The following is a 27,133-nucleotide window of genomic DNA, read 5'->3' on the forward strand; positions in this document are numbered from 1 at the left end:
AGGAAGGAAGGAAGGGAGGGAGGGAGGGAGGGAGGGAGGGAGGGAGGAAGGAAGGGAGGGAGGAAGGAAGGGAAGCCAGCCTTGAGCAAGCAAAGCTAAGCAAGAACACAATACCCAGTACTGGTGCGTGCGTGCGCATAAGCGCACGCACGTAGACACACACACACACACACACACACTCATACTGAATAGGCTTCAACATATAAACTGCATACACAAAAAGCACAGGCTGGGAACGTGGCTTAGTGGTAGAGTGCTTGCCTAGCATGAATGAAGCCCTGGGTTCGATTCCTCAATACCGCATAAACAGAAAAAGCCAGAAGTAGTGCTGTGGCTCCAAGTGGTAGAGTGCTAGCCCTGAGCAAAAAGAAGCTCAGCGACAGTGCCCAGCCCCTGAGTTCAAGAAAAAGTAGCACAAATGAGCCACTTTACCATAGAATCTGCTTAGAAATTCTATACGTGATGTCATCCAATCTCCAGCCCCTGCCCTACCAAGGACTCTGCCCAGCTGTTAGAACACAGTGAATGGTTTTTTTCTCAACAAGGAAATCCCCTGGGGATCCTGTCATGCTATCACCACCCAGCCTTGAAGTCTGGCGGGTGGCAAAGGTTCTCTTTAATTGACAAGAGGGACACCAGAGAGATTTTAAGGACTGACTACTCAGGACTTTCCAAGGAGCACCGGTTTGAGTTCTCTGCCCATGCTAGCTTCCTGCATGCATATTTAGATGCCGAAGCTCACTGTGGCATTTCCCTTCCCTACCGGAAAATGATGACTTGTAGCATCAACAAGCCAGATGATTCAATCAAGCCCGATTAGATGACTCAATTAAACTAGCTTTTCTGTCAATGATAATCAAACGCTTGGACCAGAGTGCTGAGAGGATGGCATGTTACTTCAAAGATTTAGATGAGAAAAGCGACTATCAAGCTTCAGCCTAAGGAGATTCTACAGAAAACATTGACTCGGCAGGATCTGCTATTCATTGGAAAACTTCTGCCTTCCAAGCTGAAGGTAGAATTCTGATACTGAGCATGAGCCAACTATGGGTCAGACATGGCTGTTAGAGTATTAACCCCATTTAGCTTCCTGTAACCATGCACCCATTAGTCCTTTAAGGTCTCCCGTCCTGTTTGCTCCTCCACAAAGTTGCAGTCCTATTACAGATCTTCTGATCCATTTGCAGAATGACTATCATGTGAGAAAATTCTGATTTTTTTTCTTGTGGGGGAGGGGCAGTCAGTCACGGGGCTTGAACTCAGGGTCTGGACACTGTCCCTGAGGTTTTGGGTTTTTTTTTGGGGGGGGCTCTGGTAGTGGGGCCTGAACTCTGGGCCTGGGCGCTGTCCCTCAGCTCTTCAGCTCAAGGTTAGCGCTCTAACTTGAGCTACAGCGCCACTTCCGGCTTTTTTCTTTTTGCTTATGTGGTGCTGAGGAATCGAACCCAGGGCCTCAGGCATGCAAGGCAAGCGCTTTACCACTGAGCCACCTTCCCAGCCCCTCCCTGAGCTGTTGTGCTCAAGGCTAACACTCTACCACTTTGAACCACAGCTCTACTTCTGGTTTTCTGGTGGTTCACTGGAGATAAGAATCTCATGGACTGTCCAGCCTGGGGTGGCTCTGAACCATGATCCTCAGATCTCAGCCTCCTAAGTAGCTATGATGACAGGTGTGAGACACCAGCACTCAGCCAGCCTGTCTGCTGGCCTTCCTTCCTTCCTTTCCTTTCCTTTCTCTTATTTTTCTCTTTGCCTCCTTCTCCTTTGCCAAAGTACATTTGTCCCTCTAAAATAACACCTGGTTTGACAGACCCAGAAGTACTCAAGCTTCCATAGTTCTTCTCTGTGGGGAACTTTGAAAGTAGCACAGTCAGATCTCATGACAAAACTCTGGACATTGGAGGTGTTGAACTAACTGATGCCAGCTGGTGATTCTGTCTTTCTCACTGGGGCTTCTGGACATAAGGGTCTACCCTCTTTATCATCTTCAATCGACTTTTGGGCCTGCCCAGGTCTATGTGTGAAGAGTGAACATGTGCTAGGGGTCTTCTGTGCTCCGGAAGAGCTTCTGTGTCACCCTGTCTTTCACTAGCCCAGGTATGAGCTCTGCCTGTATCACTGTAATCAGGAAGGTCCTCTCCCCTATGCTGGGCCTATGAATTGCTCAGACTTTATGGAATAGCAGCAGGTCAAAGGCACAAAGAAAGGGTCAGGGCTGACCATCCCTGGGTGGAGGCCATCATATTTCCACACGCAATTTTATAACATGAGGTTTTCATTATGACCTTTAAGGCGTTGTACAAAGGAGTTGCCATTTAACAAAGCAGTCTATAAATACAATGCATCTGAATCAATGTCACCCCTTTCAACATTCTCACCTCTTCCTCTCTCATCCCCCTCCGAAACACCTCTGCCCTTCTGTCACTCATCTTAATTTTGAAAGATATACAATGAATTTTTAATTGCATTCTCATCCTTCCCTCCTTTTCATTTGTCTACCCCTTTCTCCTTGACCCAACACCACCATTTTCAAGTACCGAATTCCTGGTGGTTATTTTGTTGAGCTCAGACTTTGCCTTTCTAAGGATTACAGTATTTGACTTCTCCCTTGAATCTACCATATTTCAGTCACATACATCTGTATACATAGCACTCAATGCATTTTCTTATCTCAATGTATTTTCTTATCTCAGTGTATTTTCTTATCTCAATGTATTTTCTTATAAGTTTATGAGCTAAATCTAGCTTCCACATATAAGGAAAAACATGCATCCTTTGTCTCTCTGGGCCTGACTTAATTTATTTAACATAATATTTCCAAGTCTTTCCATTTCTTTACAAAGGACACAATATCACACTTCCTGATGGCTGAGTAAAATTCCATTTTGTATATATACCATAACATGCATTTTCTTTTTCCTTTTTTTGTCAGTCATGGGGCTTGAACTCTGGGTCTAGGCACTGTCCTTCAGTTCTTGAGCTCAAGGCTAGCACTCTACCACTTGAGCCACAATACCACTTACAGTTTTCTGGTGGTTTATTAGAGATAAGAGTCTCATGGACTTTCCTGCCCAGGCTGGCTTTGAACCGATTCTCAGATCTCAGCCTCCTGAGTAGCTAGGATTACAGGTGTGAGCCACTGGCACCTAGTTTATCATGCATTTTCTACTTAACATAAGAAAGTATTAGCCAGGTACTGGTAGATCGTGCCTATAATCCTAGCTACTCAGAAGGCTGAGATCTGAGGATTGCAGTTGGAAGCCAGACCAGTCAAGAAGACTGAAACTCTGATCTCCATCTGGAAGTGTGGTTCAAATGGCAAGCCACCAGCCTTGAGCAAAAAAGCTAAAGGACAATGTTCAGGCTCCAAGTTCAAAAGAGATAAACACACACAAAAGAGAACTAAAAAAAGCATTTTTTCCAACTCATCAATCCTTTTTTAAGTTGATGGTAATTTTACATGTGCTTGTGCATGCACATTCATGGTGAAACTACTTTCAATGTTGACCGTACATCTTATTTTAAAGATGTTGTGTTTCTTTTTGGAGCTTTTAGATGTTTTTTATAATCTCACAATAAATACATTGTGCTTTTTCTTTGGCTGTGTTATATGCACCTGTTTTGTTTAGCTGTACATCAAACCCAAGGCCTCCTCTTTGCTAGGCAAGCATTCTCTCACTGAGCTTTACCCTCAGCCTCCAATTGTGCTTAAATTCTCTGGTGGGTCTGTTCCCTAAGATGACAGTATCGAATGTGAAATTAATAAATTAGGCGGGGAATGCCTGTAATCCTAGCTACTGGAGAAGGCTGTGATCTGAGGATCTCAGTTCAAAGTTAGAGTTGGCAGGAAGGTCCAAGACTCTTATCTCCAAACTACCCAAAAAAAAGCCGAAATGGAGCTGTGGCTCAAAGTGATAGTGCTTGAGCAAAAAAGCTAGGGGACAGTACCCAGGCCCTAAGTTTAAGTCCCCCGTACCAGCACGGCGGAGGGGGAGGAGGAGAAGGAGGAAAAAAGAAATTAGTAACTTAACTGGTCCAAATTCACAAGTCCACTAAAAGCCGGATTAACATGACACACTGCGGCCAATTTAAGATCATGAGCAACTGCCTCAGAACTTGAATTTCCTTTTCTATCAGGATACAAACCGGAACTTCCTCTGCACTTTAGTCTAATGAAATAAAAACATGTGCTTACCTGTTACCTAACACACCTCTCTCCAGGAAACACGACTCCCCTCCAAATGCAGCATCCTGAGCTACTTCCATTCATCCTCTCATCCCGCAGCTTCCCAGTTGAGGGGGGTAGAGGCACTAGACTAGAGATCCCCCTAAAACTTTCAGGGAGCGTGGGGTGTCACTGGGGCAGGGCACTGTCTCCTCCTGGGTATTCCTGGAGACTTAAAGCAATAAGACTACAATCTGGAGCTCTAGGCAGGGCCTCAAGACCCCACAAGCTCTCCCCACCAGGATAGATTAGTCCTGGATCCCCTCACCTCCTTTCAGCCTTTTCTCCATCTCCTCGGCAAAACTTCCCCGCGGCTCACTCAGCCCACCCTCCATACCGTAATCCAGATTTCCTCGGATTCATTCTCCCAGTGGCGAGATAGGGGACAAGTCCGGGGAGACAGCCCCCAAGTTCACAGTTTGGGGGTTCCGACTACCTCGCAGGAGCCCTCCCCCCTTCCATCATCTGCCCCGCCACCTCTTCAACACACATCTCTACCGGGGATTGTCCCTCTGTCTTTCCCACCATGGTGGACGTTCTGTCTGGTTGTCCCTGCCCAGTTTCCCACGGGTCTGGGGGTTTGGGAGGATTCAGGTCGCCCCCTCGGCCCACAGCATCTCTCCAACCAAGGCCCATCTCTTTCAGACGCCCCTCCCCTAAGCCTGTCCCCCCCCCAAGCCCCCGCCCACGTCTGTGATTCCTTCTGCCCGCGAACGCGATCCTCCGCTTCCAGAGTCTGTCCTTCCGTCCACCCAGGCTCCGGCTCGCCATCCCTCCCCAAGGCCGCGGAGTCCACGGCCCGGCTCCCCTATCCCGCCCCGGTAACTCTTTCCTCTTCCACTTTCTCTACTTTGAACCCATCCCAGCAGAGTCCAGGAAGTAGCCTGGAACCGAAGAATGACAGCGGCAGAGTCCAATGAGACATACCAGCGGCGGGGGAGCCCCCGCCCAGAAAGCAAAGGCAGCCAATAGACGGCAGGAGGCGGAACTTCCGCTGTCCCGAGGCGGGCGGGAGGGGTGGGAGGGAAGCGAACTGTTGTGGTGCGGCGCGTCGGGCGGGTGGCGTCCGGGCTGGCCCTGGGGGCTGCGGCCGTGACTCGGGGCTCCGCCGAGCGGCTTGCAGGGGTGGGGCCGGCCAGACGCGCCGCGGGGCCCGGACACTGCGGGTTCCAGGCCGGGCCCCGCGCGAAGGGGGTGTGCGTGGGGGAGGCCGCGCCACCCCGGGAGAGCTGCCGGACCAGCGAGTTTTGCTTTGCCACCGAAAGAAGGCGGGAGCCGGCGGGGGCCTCGGAGACCCCGGGGGCCGCGCGGCCCGGAGCCCCGGGGCAGTGGCCGCTCCGCGAGACGCGTCTCCCCGGGACGTTCCGCCGCCGCGGCAGCGCCGGAGACTAGTGTGGGGCCGCGGGCGCCGCCAGTGACCCCGGTGCGAGCCGCGGGAGCGGACCCCGGGGCCTGGCGCGCAGGGAGGCCGGGGACCCCCGCACCCCGGGAGCCGCGGGGCCCGGCGGGGGGACGCCGGGCAGGACCGCGCCGGCCGGGAGACGGACTCCTGGACTGTCGGGCGTGGGGAGGGCGGAGATCGCGGCGCCCGGTCCCGCGCGGGGAGCACGGCCGCGGAGTGGCCTAGAACGGGGGCCTGTTCCCCCCCGGAGGGGCCGAGCCGGGGCGGGGAGATGAACGGCTTCAGCACGGAGGAGGACAGCCGCGAAGGGCCCCCGGTCGCCGCCTCTGCTGCCGCTGCCGCCGCCGCCGCTGCTGTCGCCGTCGCCGCCGCCGCTGCCGCCGCTGCTGCCCTGCCTCATCGAGGACGGCGAGCGCTGCGTCCGGCCCGCCGGCAACGCCTCCTTCAGCAAGCGGGTGCAGAAGAGCATCTCGCAGAAGAAACTCAAGCTGGACATCGACAAGAGCGTGAGTCTCCCCCCCCTCCACACACACACACCCTGCAGGTCCCCGGGCCCCCCGTGCCCTGCACCCTGCACCCGGGGTGGATGCCTGGGTCCCCCTCGCCAACACCTGATGGGCGGAATTGAAGAGTTAAGGCCGCTCGCTGGTTTCCTCGCTGATGTGCTTGCGTGGTTTTACCCTGATCTGGGAGTTTGGGAGGGGATTAAGGGGGTGGGGGGAAGGGGAGGTTGGAGCGTCGTGGAACTTGGATCGAGAAGATTTAACCGTGGGGTTGGACTTGAGAGTGAGTGAGTGAGAGGTGGGTGGGTTGTTTTCGTGTGGCGTATCCCACCAAAGACCGAGAGATCAGCGTGGAAGAGATCCGCGGGGCTCTGCAGCAACTTCCTCTTTCTAGAAACCCCGGGGAAAGGTGGCCAGTGACTTTCCTGTCCCCCGCAGCCGGTTTCTACAGTGGGGCGCGGAGCTTGCTTTGTACTCAGTTGTGGGAATGAGTTTTTGGTTTTTTTTTTTTCCTAGGATGTGACAGAAACAAGGCCAAGGTCAGGTCTTGCGAGTTGGCTCTGGCAGTGTGACTAGTGGGGGTGGGGCTTTTTTGGAAGGTAGGGATTTACATTGGAGTATGGTGTTCTGTGCCTGCTGATAGGAAACTTCCTTTGTGATTTCTGCACTTTTAGCTAATAATGCTAAAGCGGCCTGTTGTAAGAACTTTTTTAGTTTGACATCTGTTGCTACAGGCTTTAAATGGTGGCCGCTTTATGATTAGGAATTGGTAGTGAGCTAAGGAGTATTTTTTAATGTTCACTAGCTTACATGATTAATAATGGGGAAATTTATGAGGTTAAACGAAAGCCACATTTCTTTTTCTTTTCTTTTTTTTGGGGGGGGGAGGCCCGGTCGTGGGACCTGAACTCTGGGCCTGGGCGCTGTCCCTCATCTCTTCAGCTCAAGGCTAGCGCTCTACCACTTGAGCCACAGCACCACTTCCAGCTCTTTTCTTTTTGCTTATGTGGTGCTGAGGAATCGAACCCAGGGCCTCAGGCATGCAAGGCAAGCGCTCTACCACTGAGCCACCTTCCCAGCCCCGGGAAGGCCACTTTTCTACTTTAGATTTTTCCAGTTAAACTGAGGCCCAGAGGTAGAAAGCACTAGTATCAAAGGCACACAGCATCTAAGAGGCTGCTTAACTTCCTAAAGTCTTTTTCTGACTTATTTCAAGATTCCTGCATAAGCCTTCATTAATAACTCTTTGTAAATCTTGTCTTTTCTTGGAGGTTATCCCCTCCCCCAGCTTTATTTAACCCTTGTATATATGAAGCTCTTGCACGAAAAGGTGTTATTTTTAAACAGTGGGGGATAGTGGGGGGGAGTCAGTCAAAGGCTTTCTTACTACCAGTCTATCTTAAATGATTGAAAATTCATTTTGAGCAAACAGCTGACCAGATACCAAAATGAAATGCTTAATTTTTAGACAGTAGTGAATATATTCCCTTACAAACACTGGCTATCTTATCTATAGGCTGTGAACAGCCTCTAGTCATTTTTTCTTGTGTGTGTGTGTGTGTGTGTGTGTGTATATATATATATATATATATATACACACATGGGGGGGGTGCACAAGCATGCCAGTTACTGGGGTTTGAACTCGGGGCCTTGGTGCTGTCCCATAGCTTTTTCCTCTCAGGCTGGCTCCGTACCACTTGAGCCACAGCCCCCACTTCCAGCTTTTTGATAGTTAATTGGAGATCAGAGTCTCATGGACTTCCCTGCTTGTGCAGTGTCAATCCTCAGATCTCAGCCTCCTAAATCTCATGAGCACCAGCCAGGCCCTCCAGTTTTACACCCTTGGTTGCCTTTACCTCTGAATGATTTTGCTACTGCAAGCAAGGCCCTGTTAACCTATGGATCCCACAGATATGGGCCATGCCTGGTTATCTCATGAGTCCGGAAAAGAGGCAGGCAGCTAACCTTGGCAAGAACATTCCCAAAAGGTAGCTGGAGATTAGAAGGTGGAATCCTTCATAACTTGTTGCAGGGTGGTGGTATGGAGTCATTGATGCTGAAAGGTATTCTATTTAGCTCTCACAGGTTTGGGCAGGAATTCAATTTTAACTAACTACTGTGTTACAAAAAATGTTTAGCTGTTGGACAGAGTGAAACAAGAGATACAAACATAGGACACAGGTTTTGTTTCCACTTTCCTGTTCCCAGCCCACCCTCAGAACCCACTGAGCTAAATGAAGACCTGTTTTTACTTGACAGGTTAAAGGAGAGGCACAAGTTACCTTGTTAAAGCACCTAGCTGAGAACCTTTTAAATAACAGCAGCAAAAACCTAACTCAAGCAGTTTAACTCAATTTATGTAGACATTGGCGATACTCAGTAACTTACCCAGATGCTTGCAGACATTTCTCCAATTGACATAGTACTTGAAGCACTTTATAAAGGAAAGTATTGGGATAGGAAAGGAAGTGAACCAGGAGTCAGAAGGTCTGTGTGATCTTGGCCAGACCATTTTCCCCAAGCTGGGTGATTTTTACTTTAACCGCTCTAGAAAATGAGATTGGCGCTAGTGGTCATGAAGTGATGGCTAAATTCTCTTCCATCTAAGATTCTTTGATTGTAGTGTCATGACCTGATGCCTCCCAGATGAAGTTTTAGGAAATAATCCTTATCTGTGTGCTCTCCCGTGAAGTTTTCCAGTGTGTACTTGAACCAGTTGCCTATCAGGTCTCCATGGCTGCTTCCTGGAAAAAAGCTTATCCCATGGTCCCTTCTTCAGCTGGGTAGGCATCTTTGAGACAGTTTCACATACTGTGTCCGAAAGTCCTTTGACAGAGTGGACTTGGCAAAGCTGTTCAAATTTGCAGCCATGAAAGTAACAGCTTTTACTGGCTGATGCAGCTTTTAGATATCAAACTGCCTATATCAGTGCATCAGCATTTATTGAGTGCCTGCTGTCTACCAAAACACCATCACAGTATAAACTTAGAACCACTTATGGCTCACTAATCCCACTACATGAAAATGATAATTCATCTGAATAAACAGTTTTTAGTATTTTTTTTTCTCCATGAAGAGGCCTAAATTAATTGATGCTCCTTTCCTGTCAGCTTACTTTTATCTTTGGGGATTATTTAAGGAATAAACTCAGTTTCCGACTTCTTTCCAGAACATTTGTGTAACATCTGTTTCAATATCAACAACCCCTAGTCATTGACTTGGACAGCCCATTTCTGTAAGGTTTTTCAATGGTTCCCACAGGCAACTCTGGAATTTATGTGCTCAAGCATACTTCTTCTTTTTTGTGGCGGGGGGGAGGGGGATACAGGTCCTGGGGCTTGAAATCAGGGCCTTGGCACTTTCCCTGAACTTTTGTGTTCAAGGCTAGTGCTCTACCACTTGAGCCACAGCTCCACTTCTGGATTTTTGGTGTTTAATTGGAGATTGAGGTTCTCATGGACTTTCCTTCCCAGGTTGGCTTTAAACTGTGATCCTCACATCTGGGTCTCCTGAACGGCTAGGATGACAGGCATGAGCCACCTTGGCCCAGCTTTTATTTTGTTTTTATCTTTAAGTAGTTGTACAAAGGAGTCAAGCATACTTTTTATATTTTAGCTGCTATTGGTACCCTTACTAGTGTGCTCCAGCTTGCATTCCATATCAGCGATAATGTGCACATTCTTTTAGAATTCCTGCATCTCTTCCCTCTTTTTTTTGCGGGGGGTGGGGGCGGGTACTGAGGCTTGAACTCAGGGCCTAGGCATTTTTTCCGTAGCTTTTTTGTTCAAGGTTAGCACTTTACCACTTGAGCTACACCTCTGCTTCCAGCTTTTTGCTTAATTGGGGATAAGAATTCCCACAGAGTTTCCTGCTCTGACTGGCTTGGAACCCAGATCCTCAGATCTTGGCCTCCTGAGTAGATAAGATGACAGGTATATGTCCCCAGCACCCTCTTTGGACTTCTTTATAGATCAGATGTGAGGTTATATAAGACACTGCTACACGGAAAGAGTTTTTCAAAGGGTTTCAATAGTATAGATATTGTTTGTATAAACTTGGGTGTCCAAATACCCCTACCCAATCCCTGCTTCCCTCCTTTGTCCAGCCACACTGCAAGGTTGTAATTCCTACAGGTGTTCTGAAAAGGCCCTATAACTCCTCACTTCACAAGCCTTGAGGAGAGTCCCACTGCCCACATGACCACAAGATGGCCTCCGCCCCCTTTGGTAGCCTTATTTGGCATCACTGTCTTGCCTGTCCTTCATATGTGAAAGGTTTCCTGGTGGCCTGCAAATCCTCCCTTCTCCCAACCCATCTTCTTTTATCTTCACCGTTTCCTGGAGACTTGGTCAGACTTGGTCACTGGGGAGGAAGGGGATGCACGGATGCGCATGTGCACATGTGTGTGCTTGCTCAACCACTGAGCTGCGCCTCAGGCCTCAGTTTCTTATTTCCTAGCTCTGTAGTAAGCATCTGCCCAACATGGCCTGCCTTTTGTTCTTCTGTCTCTCCAATGCCTGGCCAAGAAGAGAGCCCCGTAGTGTGACAGAGACCCCCTGCTATTGCCATGCAACTGGCAATTCTCACTCTTATCTGCTTCCCATCAGGTAAGGCACCTGTATATCTGTGACTTCCATAAAAACTTCATCCAGAGTGTACGAAACAAAAGGAAGAGAAAGACGAGTGACGATGGCGGCGATTCTCCTGAGCACGACACTGACATTCCTGAGGTAAAGACCAAGAAGTCAGCCAGAGAACACTGGAAGCATGCTTTTTCCTTCCTCTGGTCTGGTCTGCTTTTTGTGCTAAGAACTAATTTAGTCCCCTGTGTTTCACTGTGGATTTTTTTTTTTTTTAGTGAAAAGTGAATTATAGTACCATTGAATCTGAACACTTAGAAATCAACTGGTTGAGCTGTTCTATAACTTCGAGAAAGGCACAGAGACCTGAGGTCATTGACCTTTCCAATAGACCCTATTGCTTTTATTTAAGAAACCCCTGACAAATGCTTCACCATGACCTATTGATCACCTTAAGCCTCCTTTTCATCTCTAACACTAGGGTCTGGCCATTTATGATCGAGGAGCAGTTCTCTTCTCAGATTTCTGGTCTGTCAGATACAGGTGCAGAGTCTTCAGTTTGTACCAGCTCAGTTTTCTGTCATACATTGATTCCATAACTGCTGGTTAAGGCCTGTTCCGAAGGATGCATTTCCTACCCAGTTCCATTGAACAAGAGCTCTCAGCCCTGGCAATCTTAATATCTGGGACCAGGACCAGATGCTTCTTTATTATGGGGGCAAATCCTGGGTTTTATGGGATGTTTAGAACATATCACCTTTATCTTTTTTTTTTTTCCCTGTTGATCATGGAACTTGAACTCAGGGCCTAGATGCTATCTCTGAGCTCTTTTAGCTCAAGGCTAATGCTCTACCACTTTGAGCCACAGCTTCACTTCTTATTTTCTGGGGGTTCATTGGAGGTAAGAGTCTCTGACTTTCTTGCCTGGGCTGGCTTTGAATCGGGAACCTCAGATCTCAGCCTCCCGAGTAGCTAGGGTTGGTTAGGGTAGGAATGAGCTAGGGTAGGAATGAGCTACCAGTGCCCAGCTTGCCTCTATCTTTGACAGTCAGAAAACATCTTCAAACATGGCCATGTGTTCTCCCGAGGGCAAAGCATCCTGAGCTGACCCCTGCAGTAAACTACATGATGTAGCCTTTTTCAACCAGAGTCGGCTTTCCTTAGAATGCCTGGGAGTATTAAATGAGGCTCCAAGAGAGGAATATGGGGTTTTCTTTCTGTCTAAATTGTTTTTACTTAAGACTCAGCAAAAGAAGAACCCTTTATAAGTATACATTGAATATTTGACACATGAATATTTCATAAGGCAAACCGCGTGTTCGCACTCAAGAGTGAAAATGCATGTGTAGGAATAGAAAGAGTAGGCGGGCCTTTGTCTGCAGATGTGAAGGAAACCTTTGAAAATCTAGCCCTCCCCCTCTGCTCCTCCCCATGTCCCCTTTTCCAACATTAGTTTACAGTGTCTTTCTGTGGCCTTTAGCATTATTATTATTATTTTATAAAGATGCATTTGCTTTCTAAATGCCTTTCACTAGGGGGGGAAAAAAAAGCAAAGGTTTTGAGGAATGTTTTGAAACAAATGAAGGGCTTCGGTCCCTCATATTGATCATTCATTTTGTTTTTAAAGTGCTCTCCACCTGCCTGAAGCAAGAACATCTCTTTTAGAGGCAGGTAAAGGCAGCCCAACTTTCTGGGCCTTCAATATTTCATGACTGTGCAGCTTTCCTCTCTTCCTGTGTTGGAAAAAAAAAAAAGTGATGTGGGGGGGTCCCTTCCGCTCTGTTCTCTAGCCATCTACAGAGACCCTGACCCTAGCCTGCTTCTGTGTGCAAACCACAGACGCTTTCCAGCTTTCCCTTGAGGATTGTTAAGACTTTCCAAATCCTGAAGGCTGAGCCTAGGCAAAAACAAAAAACGAGCTATTTGACAGTTATACTTCTTCCAATGCCCCTCTTTCTCTAGTTGCTGCCTAGTTCTAGCATGTTCTTTCTCTAGAAGTCCTCTCTAGAGGACATCCCTCCTTGATGTCCTCTAATGTCACCACCCCTCCAGAGCTTGACTCATTTCCCTGGTGAATCAGTGCTCCCTGTAAACCCCCACCAACTCCCAAGTTCCTGCAGCTCCCTCCTCCCCCATCCCCCCCCCCCGCCAGCCATCATAGCTCCTCCTGACTTCCAAGGCATTGTCACCACCACCATCTTTCCCTTGAAACTACCCCGATTTCCTGGGACCCTGAACCCCCAAACCCTTCATCTTCTGCATTTCTGTGCTTATGGTCCCCTCACACCTTACACTCTTCCTCAGTGTCTGCTTCACCTCCTTCACCAGTCTCCTGGGATCAGCCCTCCCCAGCCAGGACTCTTTTCCAGTCATTTCTTATCCTCCATCCCAGTTACTCATCCTCATTGGACAATCTCTAAGACTTTTCTTTTGTAGCCCTCCCCTTCCTCACCCCTACTTCTAGGGTATGCTGGGCAGCTAGTGGGTTCTTACTGAATCCTGCCTGGTCAAGTGATGGATAATGTGTTTTCTCCTCTTCTCTCCAGGTTGACTTGTTCCAGCTGCAGGTGAACACTCTGCGACGTTATAAACGACACTACAAGTTGCAGACCAGACCAGGCTTTAATAAGGCCCAGTTAGCAGAAGTAGGTAGATGTGTGGTTTCCATGTGGTCCCGATTCTCACCACTCATTGTGGCGTTCTCCATAATTCTGCACACAAGTGTCTATTCTCATCTTCCACATAATGTAGAATCCCAAAGCATTAAATTTGGAAAGATTTCATTTCTAGAAAAGAAACAGTGGCACAGAGAGAGAAAATGACTTGCTTAAAACCACAACAGCAAGCCAGGCACTGGCGGCTCGAACCTATAATCCTAGCTACTCAGGAGGCTGAGATCTGAGGACTGCAGTTCAAAGCCAGCCCAGGCAGGAAAAATCTGTGAGACCCTTATCTCCAAGTAATCACAGAAAAAGCCAGAAGTGGTGCTGTGGCTCAAGTGGTAAGGTGCTACCCTGGAGCAAAAAGGAGCTCAGGCACAATGCCCAAGCCTAGAGTTTGAACCCCAGCATAGGGGGGAAAAATCAGAATGGAAATGAGATTCTTAGGACTCCTGATTCTAAGTCCTGAATGTTTTTTTAAGTTCATTTGTTCAAATCTGTCTGTGAGTGTGTTGGTGCACATGCATGTGCATACACATTGGTACTGGGACTTGAACTCAGGGACCAGGTGCAGTCCTATAGCTTTTTCACTCCAGTCTGGCACTCTTACCACTTAAGACATACCTTCACTTGTGTGTGTGTGTGTGTGTGTGTGTTGGACTTGCCTGCCCTGGCTGGCTTTGAACCATCATCCTTAAATCTCAGCCTCCCAAGTAGCTAAGATTACAGGCATGAGCCACCAGTGCTCAGCTTTTCTTTTCTTTTTTTTTTTTAACACACATTTTGTTTTGCCCACTTGTACCACCTCAGAGGTATGGTGGCAACTGGGCAAGTAAAACAGTCCCAGCCTCTTCTACCTTGGGCTGACAGGAAATTATACAAGCGATGGCCCACTGCCAGTGGCAGTGTCATAAGGCTAAAGCTCTGCTTTGGGAAGGCTGGAATCCTAACTCCCTGGAGAAGAGGGCACTGAGGTCTGCCTCCCCTAGGAGGCTCTGCCATAACCATAGCCCCCTGTACCCTCATGTCCTCAGATCAGAAAGTATGGCCCTGATTCATGCATGGTTTATGGGACTGTGGTTTGGTTTCTCTCCCCCCTCCCCCCCACATAGACCGTCAGCCGCCACTTCAGGAACATACCTGTGAATGAGAAGGAGACCCTCGCCTACTTCATCTACATGGTAAAGACTAACAAGAGTAGACTGGACCAGAAGTCCGAGGGCAGCAAGCAACTGGAGTGAGGAGAACGCCTCGCCTAGAGGATAGAAGCCTGAGGCCCAGGTGATATCTGCGTCATTCAAGCCCGTGATGACTGTTAACTTTTATTGTAAATAAAAAAAAAAGTTGGAATGATGAATACTGTAAATCTTTTTGGTCAGAAGGATTATATTCTCATGATTGAGTATGTGTATAAAAAGACATTTTTTTAAACATTTTTTTATTGTTAATTACAAAGGTGATGTACAGAGGGGTTACAGTTATATAAGTCAGGTAAAGACTACATTTCTTTTTTGGACAATGTCACCCCTAAAAGGACTCTTTTTTAAAGGTAATTACTGGCGTGAAAGAAAAATAAATACCCAGAATCATGGAAAGAATGCAAAATGTTGTCTCACAGTATTCACCAGAGCACTCAGTCAGTTCTACTGGAAATGTGGGAGGGGAGCTATTGTGGCGGTCATTCTGTAACATCAGCAAGGCTCAGCTGTGGACTAGCAGGAAGGCATGGCTGATGTTGGAAGTAGGGGAGCAGGTGCACATCTGGACTTACAGGCTTCCCATCGGGGATGTAGTCAGGCCTGCTCAGTTACAAGCTTTGTCATTTGAGAGCAAATCAGTTTGACCCTGGGTCCCCTCCCTTGCCTTGTGCCTTGTGCCTTGTGCACACTGGGCACTCAGGGTTTGTTGGCTAATTGACTTGTCATAAAGCCAACCTGATAATCTCTGCTCTGCTTCACTTTCTCCTTAACCAAGACCGCTGCTGCTCCTGTTGCTCACTGCTCAGCCCTGTGTAAGGCAGGAATCCTGACATACTGATAGGCCTTTGGAGCCAATGAGAATTTCAAAGCAGTTGCACATACAAAGTTCTGATTAGAAACCATGACCCCCAAAGCTCTCATAGGAGGGGCGGCTGGTGTATGCCTTTCTGCACATCACTGGAATCACATGTTAGCCATGGTTGCAGACCAGTGCTGCTGTGACCACCTCGGTGGTTTGTGCTAGTGTTAGTCCTTTGTTCCCAATGACCAGGAAAGCTGCCAAAACTAGGATTCCCGCTCAGAAATCCAGCCAACATCAGTGTCAACCTGAGAAATTTGCTTCCCTTTTAGGGAAAAAAAATTGGTAGAGGAACTTTAGATAGTATTAATAATGACCTGGTTTTTTTTTTTCACTTCAAAAAAAAATCAGAGCCAAAGTATCCAATGAAAACAAAGTGTTAGATTGAAAATGATGTTTGTGGAAAATCTCTTATCAATGTCTTTGGGGGCAGAGTGTGTAGATAAGTTGAGAGAAAAAGAACCCCTCAAAAGGGGGTAAAAAGGGATTTGGGTTCTTATTTCTGACCAACCATCTTAAACCCTGTACATTGGCCAAAGGTGTCATCTTCCTAATTGGTTTCAATGCTGAGTTATTTCTTAAGCCTTAAGTGATGAAAGAAGCAGTGGAAAGAGTAGCCTGAGAGAGTGTTCATAGATGGCTTGATCTGAGCATTGTCTTAGAGGATTCAGGACGAAAGCCACAATGAGCAGGGCCGGGCATGTGCCCTCCCACATTTGGTCCTGTGAAAGAAGACTGTGCACCTGTGCTTTCTGAGGACTGGGGACAGAGTCCCACCCTCCCTAAAATGCAGTGTATTTTCTTGGAGCAAAGCTTTTACTAGTGTTTAAGATGCATGTCTTGCAGATTGCAGCCTTTTTAAATATGTGTAAATGGATGTACATAGAACATATATGGGGCTATGAGGAAGCCCCATTTTGAGGATTTGAGGCCTCTCCTGGCTGTGGAGGGCAAGGTGGCCTCCTAGTATTTTCACTCCTACACACAGACTTGGTGCATGTGTAGAGATGATCTCTCCCACTTTGTTAACAGATCCTGATGGGGTATCAAGAAAGCTCAATGGGCTGGCTAGAGTCTGGGGCAGGTAGGGCCAAGAAGGTTAAAGCACCATCAATCTGCTCTATGGAAATGGCCATGTCTTTCTGATACTTAAACCAAAATGATGGGCATGTAGGTCAAGTCGCTTTTTTGTGTGATTTTTGTTTTGTTTTTAGCAACCAATCTGCTTTCCTAGGAGAGAGAAAGAGAGAGAGAGAGAAAGGTGGCTATGTTTATAAGTTGTGGGGTTGGGACCCACCTGTTCACATGATCTGAAGGAATGCTTTTGTTCCCAAGAAAAACCCAGGGGAACGTTTTCACTTCCGCAGGATGCTGCGAACCTAGAGTTTCATGTTGTCTTTCCTCAGAAGAGGGCTGATTTAGCAATGTGGATGGTATGGGTAGCTCTTCAATTTTTTTGTTGTTGTTCTGAGACCAGGACTTGAACTCTGTACCTTGATGCTTTGCTTATTGGCTGGTGCTCCACCAACTGAACCACATCAAACCCCAGCTTTTCAACCTTTTAAAGCAGATCAGGTATGAGAAAGGCTGTTGAATATTACATTTCCTTCATGTCCAGAAGTGTGTCCTTTCATCGAACCACTTGCCTTAGTCCCTTCCACAGCCTCTGATGGTTTATCTGTGAACAGACTTCCACCTAGAAGTGGTCTGAGCCCAGCTGCAGGGAATATGGGGTTGAGGGAGGGTGTGTTTGTCTTGGCTGCTGACATTTTTATACCACCTGTCAACCTGTCAAGTACTCTCAAGCCTCTCCTACCTGTAATGGCTCAATGTTGTCTTGTCTGTTTCTGGGCAACACCAGAAGTTCAAGTTCAGAACTAGCATTCACTTTTTTTTATTTTTATTTTTTGTTCTGGTCTTGGGGTTTGAACTCAGGGCCTAGGCACTGTTCCTGAGCTTTAGTGATCATGGCTGGCATTCTACCATTTGAGACATAGCTCCACTTCTGCATTTTTGGTAGCAGATTGGAGAGGAGTCTCACATACTTTCCTGCCTGGCTGGCTTTGAACCACAGTCCTCAGATCTCAGCCTCCTGAGTTACTATGATTACAGGCATAAGGCACTAGTGCCTGGCTGGCATTCACTTCTTAAACAGCCCAGTCCCTGCCTCTCTGCTAGCTTGGCATGGACTTTTCATTTGCTGAGATTTGTTACATGAAAATGTAAAATCCCACCATTCATGTTAAGGTTTTTTTTTTTTTTTTTTTTTTGGTCCGGTCGTGGGGCTTGAACTCTGGGCCTGGGCGCTGTCCCTCAGCTCTTCAGCTCAAAGCTAGCACTCTACCACTTGAGCCACAGCGCCACTTCTGGTTTTTTCTGTTTATGTGGTACTGAGGAATCAAACCCAGGAGTTTATGCATGCTAGGCAAACACTCTACCAGTCCACATTCCTAGTCCCTAGACAAACACTTCTTTAAGGAACATTTACATTTGGCACTAGCTTGGGACAATCATATATTAGCTGAATCTCATAAAAGATTGGTAACCAAAAGAGTCAAAACGAGTCTTTAAAATGAAGAGGAGCTGGGAGCCAGTGGCTCATGCCTGTAATCATAGCTACTTAGGAGGCTGAGATGTGAGGATTGCAGTTCAAAGCCAGCCTGGGAAGGAAGTGTGTGAGACTCTTACCGCTTATCACAGAAAAAAAATCAGAAATAGTTTTATGGCTCAAGTGGTAGAGCACTAGCCTTAAGCAAAAAGGTGCTCAGGGACATCACCCAGGACCAGAGTTGGAGCCCCAGGAAAATAAAAATGAAGAGGAATTTCACATGTGTTTTAACAGCCATGGGTGATGAACTGTTCCCATCCTATCATAGCTAAATAGTCACAGCTAGCCTCTCAAAGAACAGCTATTAATCATGTTTGCAAGTGGAATGTTGGATCCTTGGCATTGGTGAGGTTTATTTTGATGAGGGTTTTTTGTTGTTGTTTTATGCTAGTCCTGGGGCTTGAACTCAGGGCCTGGATGCTGTCCTGAGCTTTTGCCCAAGGCTAACACTACCACTTGAGCCATAGCTCTACTTCTAGCTTTTTGGCAGTTCATTGGAGATAAGAGTCTCATGGAATCTCCTGCCTGGGCTGGCTTCAAACCATGATTCTCAACTCTCAGCCTCCTGAGTAGCTAGGATGATAGGCATGAGCCACCAGTACCCAATTAGGCTGTTCATTTTGCAAGAATTTTTGTTGTTGTAATACTGTACATTGCAACTGCCTGTGGGAGGGAGAGGAGGGGAGAGAACCACTAAAGTGGTGGTCCCAGAAATACTGTGTTGTAGACATCATCTGAAGACAATCTGTCAGGCATTCTAGCAGCAAGAGCCAAAAGTGGGAAAGGGCCTTAAGCCATCAGTCCACACTCCCTATCCAGGTCAGCATTATACCTGTAACCCTCCCACCAAGGGAGAGCGCCCTGTGAGCTTAAATACCTGAGGACAGAACTCACCAGCTGCCTCCTGGCCATGCCCGCTAGAGCTTTGTAAATGTCTGGCTTTTGTTTTGCTCTGTTGTCTCTCATCTCCATCTTAGTCTGTGGCCAGGTGGACAAAGTTCTTGACCTTGGCAAAGGATTGGATCCTAGCACTGTGTCATGTTTGTGTTCTGAAAGTAGCAACAAGGACATAGACTTTCTTTTCTTTTTTCTTTTTCTTTTTTGGGTACTGGTCCTGGAGCTTGAATTCAGGGCCTGGGCACTGTCCCTGAGCTTCTTTATGCTCAAGGCTAGCACCCTACCACTTGAGCCATAGTTTCACTACTGGCTTTTTGGGTAGTTTGGTGGAGATAAAAGTATCACAAGGTTTTCTTGCCTGGGCTGGCTTCAACCTGCAATCCTCCGATCTCAGCCTCCTGAGTAGGGAGGATTACAGGCATGAGCCACCAGTGCCTGGCTGACATTTTGATGTCCAATTCCCCTTCCCCCCCAGTCCCACTGTGCTTAGTTCCTTGTTGGAGAATGTTGAGGAGGCTCCGCAGCTAGGTGTACACCAGCTGCTTGCTCTTGCCAAAGCTGCAGGATGGGGTGGGAGGAATGGTAGGCACCAGCCTGCCCCAGAGTCACATGAGACAGTTTTGAAGCCTTACTTTGGTGCTTGCCTCACAAAGATGAGCGTTCACAACATTATTTAGGAAAGGTTTCAGCTAGATTAAGAGAAAAAAAATGCACTACTTTGCTTGAAGTTAAATTCTGTGTTTGCAGAGGGCTGGTACCTTCAGGTTCCTATAATATAGGACTTCACACACACACACACACAGTTCTGGAATTTTTCCTTTGGTTGAGTTTTTTGTTTTATTTTGTTTCTTGAGATGATCTTGCTGGACTTTGAACTTAGGATTTTCCTGCCTTGCCTCCCAAAGGCTGGGATTACATCTGGTTTACATGAAGTTTTTACTGGGAAAAGCAAAGTCAACTGCAAGAAGTTGGGAGTGGGGACCGTATATCTCAGAATCAGGAAAGTGACAGCTCTTCAAGCTGGAAAGTCTTTAGGTATTGTTGACCATTCATCCACTTTTAGACAACAGGGTAATGAAGTACAACTCTGGCATTGTAGGGTGAGACCTGTCTCACACTCCTCACTCAGTGTGCAATGACACTATTACACTTGAATCTGGTAACTGCCCTCAGCTTCTTTTTGCAGTCATGTGGCTTGACTTGGGGTCGGGGCTCTGTCCCTGAGCTCTTGTGCTCAAGGCTAGCGCTCTGCCACTTTGAACCAGTGTCACTTCTGGTTTTCTGGTGGTTAATGGGAGGTAAGAGTCTCATGGACTTTTCTGCCTAGGCAGGCTTTGAACCATGACTCTTATATCTTAGCCTCCTGAGTAGTTAGGATTTTAAGTGTGAACCACTGGTGCCTGGCTCTTTTTCTCTCTTCCTTTTTTTTTTTGTTTGTTTGTTTGTGCCAGTCCTGGGGCTCAAACTCAGGGCCTCAGTACTGTCTCTGCTCTTTGGCTCAAGGCTAATGCTCTATCACTTAAGCCACAGCTCCACTTCCAGATTTTTATTTTTTATTTGGGGTGTTGAATTAGAGAGAAGAGTCTCACAGACTTTCCTGGTTGGGCTGGCTTTGAGCCTTGATCCTCAGATCTCAGTCTCCTGAGTAGCAAGGATTACAGGTATGAGCCATTAGTGCCTGGTAACCCTCAGCTTTAGAACTTATAAGCAAGGCATGTCCAAAGGCAAGGTGGCTCTGAGCCTGTACTGACCTTCAGAGCTCAAGGTGAAGTGAGATGATGGCTGCTAAGCTGAGTTCTGCAAAGTGAGTTGGTAGGAAAAGCATTTTAAGACCAGAGTTCAGAAGCTCTCGTAGGGGATGAATGTTGCCTGAATCCTAATGACACGGGCTTGGACCATGTCCCATGGTCCTGTTTCCTCTGTCTGCTCAGTTCCTGGGACCTCTAGCTTCCAATGTTAAGAGCAAGGTCATAGAACTGAAGGACCAACAAGCTCAAAATCATGGCCTGGAGAGTGCATGCTTTAGGGGGATATCTTTATTCCTGTCATTGTATTGGGAAGGGAAAAGTGGGTGTTGTGTGTTGGGGTGAAATGGGACCTGTCCCTATTGAAGAAACCTTTCAAATCATCCATTACCCTAGCATACATCTCCAATACAAAGCGTCCTGTTGCTTTCGCCAAGCACATTCGTTAAATGACAGACAGGTGGACAGGACCCTTATATTTTATTTCTATTATCTCTTACACCCATCAGAGTGTATTTTGGGGTATGGAGTTTGGTTTGGGGGGAGGGGGGGTTGGTCCATTTTGTAACTGCCTTATTAAAAAGTAAGTGCCCTTCCATTCCAGGCCTCCTCGTATTGTACTTGTTTCCTGCCAAATCCGGAGGATCATTTGTATTTTTAAATTTTGTAACCTCTGGCTCTGTACTGTTGACAGGCTCTCCCTCCTCTGAGTCTCCTTACTATGCTGTGTGACCTTTCATGTTGCAATATCACCCAGGCGGGGTGGCCCGACTTTCCCCTGTAATAAAGGATCTGAATAAGAGATACTGCTGAATTTCTTTCTGGGATTTTTTTTTTTTTTTGCTGACTGTAGGGCTTGAACTCAAGGCCCACGGTGCACTATTTCTGAGTTTTTTTCCTCAAGGCTAGCACTCTATCACTTTGAGCCACAGCTCTACTTCTGGTTTTCTGGTGGTAAATTGGAGAGAGTCTCACAGATTTTCCTGCCCACTCTGGCTTCCAATCACAGTCCTCAGATCTCAGCCTCCTGAGTAGCTAGGACTACAGGAGTGAGCCACCGCTACCCAGCAAGCCCAATGTTAAACATCTCAACAACTGTGCGTGTGCGTGCATGCCAGTACTTTGGGCTTGACCTCAGGGCCTGGGTCCTGTCCCTGAGTTTTTGCATGCAGGGCTGGCACTCTGCACTGGAGCCACAGTTTTACTCTAGCTTTTTGGTGGTTAGTTGGAGACGGGAGTCTCACAGACTTTCCTGCCTGGACTGGCTTTGAACTTCATTCCTCAGATCTCAGCTTTCTTAGTAGCTAGGATTGTAAGTATGAGCCATTGGTACCCAATTTTAAAACCTTTTTCTTTTTCTTTTTTTATTTTTTGACGTGTGCTAGCATTTCACCTACAGTAGAACTTTACTGTGTAATATTGGTCTGTCACTTGAGCATACATTAGAAATTCAGTCTCTGAACCAAGCATCAGGCTTGTGCCTGTTCATGCTAGCTTCTCGGGCGGCTGAGATCCTGAGGATCACAATTTGAGGCCAGCCGTGGGCAGAAAAGTTCACAAGATTCCATCTTCAGTTAACCAGAAAAAAAAAAAAAAAAAACTGGGCTGGAGATGTAGCTTCAGTGATAGAACATCATCTTAGTAAGCACAAGGCCCCAAATTCAAACCCTGGTACCACAAAAATAAGTAAATAATAAATAAATAAAATCTTTGCCTACTCTCCTGTCAGCCTATGCTAAATCATTTTGACGGAATCCTAGATAAGCCAAATATTACAGATTGAAAAATGCTGGATCTGTGACCCTGAACTTTTGTGAAGCAGATTCCTGAGGCCTAGCAGGTAGAGCCTTTGACCAGCATTCTTCCCCTCCTGTCTTCCCCCCTCCCACTCCCTCCTTCCTTCCCTACCTCTCTCCAGCAGCTGCCTATGTAGCCCAGGCTGGTCTTGAACTTGTGTTTTTCTTCCCTTTGCCTTCCAAGTGCTAGGATTACAGTCACACAAAGCCACACCAAGCTAAGATTTTTCTCGAGTATATTGTTTAAATAGAAGTAATGCATTCTGGTCTTAAGATTGAAATCAGGAATTTCACAAGTCTGCTTCCTCCTTTCTCCACCATCCTTATCTTCCTTTCTCCCGTTCCCTGCCTGCCTCTCCGTGTCATGGTGGAAAGTGACATTCCTGTGGCTTGTGGAGGAGGGGTGGTGGTACTCCTGGCTCTCCCCTGAGCTTGATGTTAATCATGCTGCCATCGTTTTTACATGTCTGAACTCACTGTAGGAGAGGAGGGAGGTTCCAATTTTCCTACTGAGCAATGGTTTCCATACCTCTGTCGGCTGTCCTCCGCCCCTGCCCTCCAGCTCCTTCAGTGTGGACCACACACAGTGCTTTGTCCCTAAACTGAATGACCCCTATGAGGGCCAAAATTATAGCTGTTGGCTCACGCCTGTAATACTAGCTACTCAGGAAACTGAGATTTGAGTATCACGGTTCAAAGCCAGTCCCACATCAGGAAAGTCAATGAGACTCTTATCTCCAATAAACCACCAGAAAACAGGAAGTGGTGCTGTGACTCAAGTGGTAGAGTGCTAGCCTTGAGCTCAAGAGCTGAGGGACAGTGCCCAGGCCCAGAGTTCAAGCCCCATGACCAACCAAAAATAATCATTTTGAGAATTCAAAGGATGAAGACCTTAATGTGCCATGAGAACAGACGTTTCTCTAAGGAGCCAGACATTAATTGGTTTCCAAATAGAGCTTTAGAAAATCCAATAGCAAGCTGGTACCCAGTAGCTCAGTCCTGTAATCCTAGCTACTCAAGAGGCTGAGATCTGAGGATTATGGTTCAAAGCCAGCCTGTGCAGGAAAGTCCATGAGATTCTATAATCCAACTAACTGCAGAAAAAATCTGGAACCTGAGCTGTGGCTCGTGTGTTAGAGTATGCTAGACTTGAGCAAAAAAGCTCAGGGACCATGCCCAGGCCTTGATTTCAAGCCCCAAGATAAGTGTGTGTGTGCACACACGCGCGCGCGAACACACACACACACACACACACACACACACACACACACACACACGGCAAACCATGGAATAAGATAATGGACTAGAAACATTGTCATCTTTACCCCATGCTTGTTCAAGGCTAGTGCTCTACCACTTGAGCCCAGCTCCACTTTTAGCTTTTTCAGCTTGTTGTCATTAATTGGAGATGAGTCTGTGGAGGTTCCTGCTTAGGCTGCCTTTGAAGTGTGATCCTCAGATCTCAGCCTCCTGAGTAGTTAGGATTACAGGCGTGAGTCACTGGCACCCAGTTGACAGCAATGAAGTTTTGAGCATGAGGTTTTCCAAGTACTCAGCTGTTGGGGATGGCCATGACCCCCATCCCATTCTGATAGCTTAGAGAGACAGAGGCCCACCCACCTAGTCCTAAATCATAATGATTTCTACCACACGTAGATATAGGAACAACTGAAAATTCCTATTTTGTTCATATATGTCTTTGATATTATGTTGAGTTGGTTGCTTCTATAAGTTCATTTGTATTTTTTTTGCATATCATATAGGTAAATCTCTACTCATTTACTTTTTAGTTCTCCTTTTTCTCTGAAATCATCATTAAAAAGGGGGAAACTGATAAAAATTACCAAGGAGATTAAAAAGGTGATATACAAGCAGCTGCACAAAAGCAAATTGGATACAAACAAAAGACGAGACAAATAAACAGCTGACTAGCTGGGCACTGGTGTCTCACACCTGTAATCCTAGCTACTCAGGAGGCTGAGATCTGAAGATGGTATTTCATAACCAGCCCAGAAAGGAAACTCCAGGAGACTTTTCTCTCCAATTAATAACCGAAAACTGAAAATGGAGCTGTGGCTCAAATGGTAAAGCATTAGCCTTGAGCAAAAGAACTCAGGGACAGCATCCTGGCCTGAGTTCAAGTCCTAGGAATAGAGATAGATAGATAGATAGATAGATAGATAGATAGATAGATAGATAGATAGATAGATAGATAGATAGATAGATAGATAGATAGATAGATAGAGATTAGATAGAATAGATACGATAAGATGAAACCAACTAAAAATGAAGACTGCAGAATGTAAAAGGGAAATTCAAAAAAGATAGAGAAATACTGAAAAAATGAAATTGGCATCTTAGAAACAAAGCTCTCAGCCTAAATAACTGTTAGAAATAGCTAGGGATGTTAGGGAGTCACAGAGGAATAGACACCACCTCCAAGGGAACGCAACAAGTCAAAGTTTCCTTCTACAGAAGTGTGCACTACCAGCTGGAAATCTGGCAAGCAAGCACACACAGCAGGCAGGCTGCTCCCTTGTTTCCCCTAACCCAGCAGGCGCCGCCCTTCTGCACCCATTGGCTGAGCTCAGGTTCACAGACTCAATGGGATGTGGCTTAACTAATAGGATGTAATTACAATTTAGGGAGCATCTTAACAAGATATCTTAAAGTGCTCAGAGAAAGGATGGATGGGACTAAAGTGTAATTAACAAGGCCAAGCCAATCCAGCCAAAGTAGGAACTCAGAAAAACAATTTTCTCAAGATGAACAGAAAGGAAGCAACATACTTCCATAGTAAAGACGTACTTTTCTCACAATAACTTAGTTGAAAGTTTAGCTTATAGAATGCTAGTGACTATAGATGCTAAGGGTTGAAGATAAAGAGGAGGAACTAGATTGAATGGTCAAAACAGTAAGAGAATGGCAATCGAATTTAACAGACCTCAGGCTCCATTAAAAGATTAAATCTATAAATAATGAGTCTAGAAGAAGAGATACAAACTATTCAACAAAATAATAGCAGACAGAAAACATCTCCAAAGAGGAGAAAAACTCCCAGGTGAAGGAAGCTTACAGAATATCAAATGGAAGATCAGAGAAGAATCCCTTCAAACATACTATAATTAAAACATTAAATATACTGGAAGAATATTGAAAAAGCAAAGGAGAAGAAACAAGTTGCATCCAGTGACAAGTTCATTAGAACAGCAGACCTCTCCACACAAAATCTAAATGCAAGAAGAACATGAAAGAACATAATTGAAGCCTTGAAAAACAGCCATTGTCAACCTAGATTCATGTACTCAGTGTAACCATTATTCATAACAGAGGAAGATTTAGAAACCTTCCACAGTAAACAAAAACTGAAGTACTCATAACTACTAAACCATCACTGCAAATGAGGACGAAAGGAATATTATCCACAGAAGAAGAATCAAAAACAGGAAAGAACAAATCTCCAAGGTCTGTAGTTGATTAGCAAAGAAGAAATAGGAAAGAAGCAAGCATCATGAAAACAAAATGATAAGAAATACAACATACTTTTCAATGTTACCATTATTAAAGGTATCAGTTCTCCAATCAAAAGATAAAGAATGGGTCGGGAGCTGGTGGCTCATGCCTGTAATCCTAACTACTCTGGAGGCTGAGATCTGAGGATCATGGTTTGAAGCTAGCCCGGGCAAGAATGTCTATGAGACTCTGTTCTCCAGTTAACCACAAAAAGCCAGAAGTAGAGCTGTGGCGCAACTGATAGAGCACTAGCCTTGAGCACAAAAGCTCAGAGATAGCAACCAGAACCTGAGTTCAAGACCCAGGAATGCGGGGGGGGGGGATCCTTCTCATCTCCATCAGAATGGCACTCTTCAAGAAAACAAGGACTGGGACTGTGCTTAGTGGTAGAGTGCTTGCCTAGCATGCAAAACCCTGCGTTCAATTCATCAATACTAATCAATACTACATAAACAGCAAAAGCTGGACATAGCGCTGTGGCTCAATTGATAGAATACTAGCCTTTAGCAAAAGAAGCTCAGGCCCTGGGTTCAAGCCCCAGGACTGGCAAAAAAAAAAAAAAGAAGAAGAAGACGCCAGGTACTAGTGGCTCATGCCTGTAATCCTAGCTACTCAGGAGGCTGAGATCTGAGCATCATGGTTCAAAGCCAGGCCGAGCAGGAAAGTCCGTGAAATTCTTATCTCCAATAAACTACCAGAAAACCGGAAGTGGCACTGTGGCTCAAGTGGTAGAGCGCTCGCCTTGAACTGAAATGCTGTGCCCAGGCCCAGAGTTCAAGCCCCACGACCGACAAAAAAAGAACATGTAGATATACTCCCGCATGCACATACACACACATATACAGAAAAGATCTGTAAGTACTGTTTAGAAGGATAAAGGGAAAGAAAAGGAAAAAAGAATGTTGGAGACAGAATAACTTTGAAATACATTACAACTATATATAGGGGGTGAGGGAAGACAAATCCCTTGAGCTGGGAATAATGGCAACACTATCATATGAGTTCTGAGACCAGCCTGGACAGTCCATAGGTCTATGAGCATGGCTCCAGTGGTAGTGTGCTTATCTTAGCATGTATGAAGTCCTGGATTTGATCCTCAGCACTGAGGAAAAAAAACACAAATCACTTGAATGGATTTTCAGAATA

The 27,133-nt window shown here is 46.3% G+C and overlaps 1 protein-coding gene across 1 annotated transcript; it reads left to right on the forward strand.

Annotated features, from left to right (window-relative positions):
* The first annotated feature begins 5,740 nt into the window (after positions 1–5,740).
* On the forward strand, positions 5,741–14,727 carry Sap30l (SAP30-like). Its single transcript, XM_013034899.1, has 5 exons — positions 5,741–5,983; positions 6,018–6,133; positions 10,738–10,860; positions 13,257–13,355; positions 14,483–14,727. The coding sequence occupies exons 1-5, from the start codon at positions 5,899–5,901 to the stop codon at positions 14,609–14,611; spliced, it is 552 nt and encodes a 183-aa protein (XP_012890353.1). The 5' UTR covers positions 5,741–5,898; the 3' UTR covers positions 14,612–14,727.
* Positions 14,728–27,133: the final 12,406 nt, after the last annotated feature.

This window comes from Dipodomys ordii, unplaced genomic scaffold, assembly GCF_000151885.1.
Source record: "Dipodomys ordii isolate 6190 unplaced genomic scaffold, Dord_2.0 Scaffold200, whole genome shotgun sequence".
NCBI lineage: Eukaryota > Metazoa > Chordata > Mammalia > Rodentia > Heteromyidae > Dipodomys > Dipodomys ordii.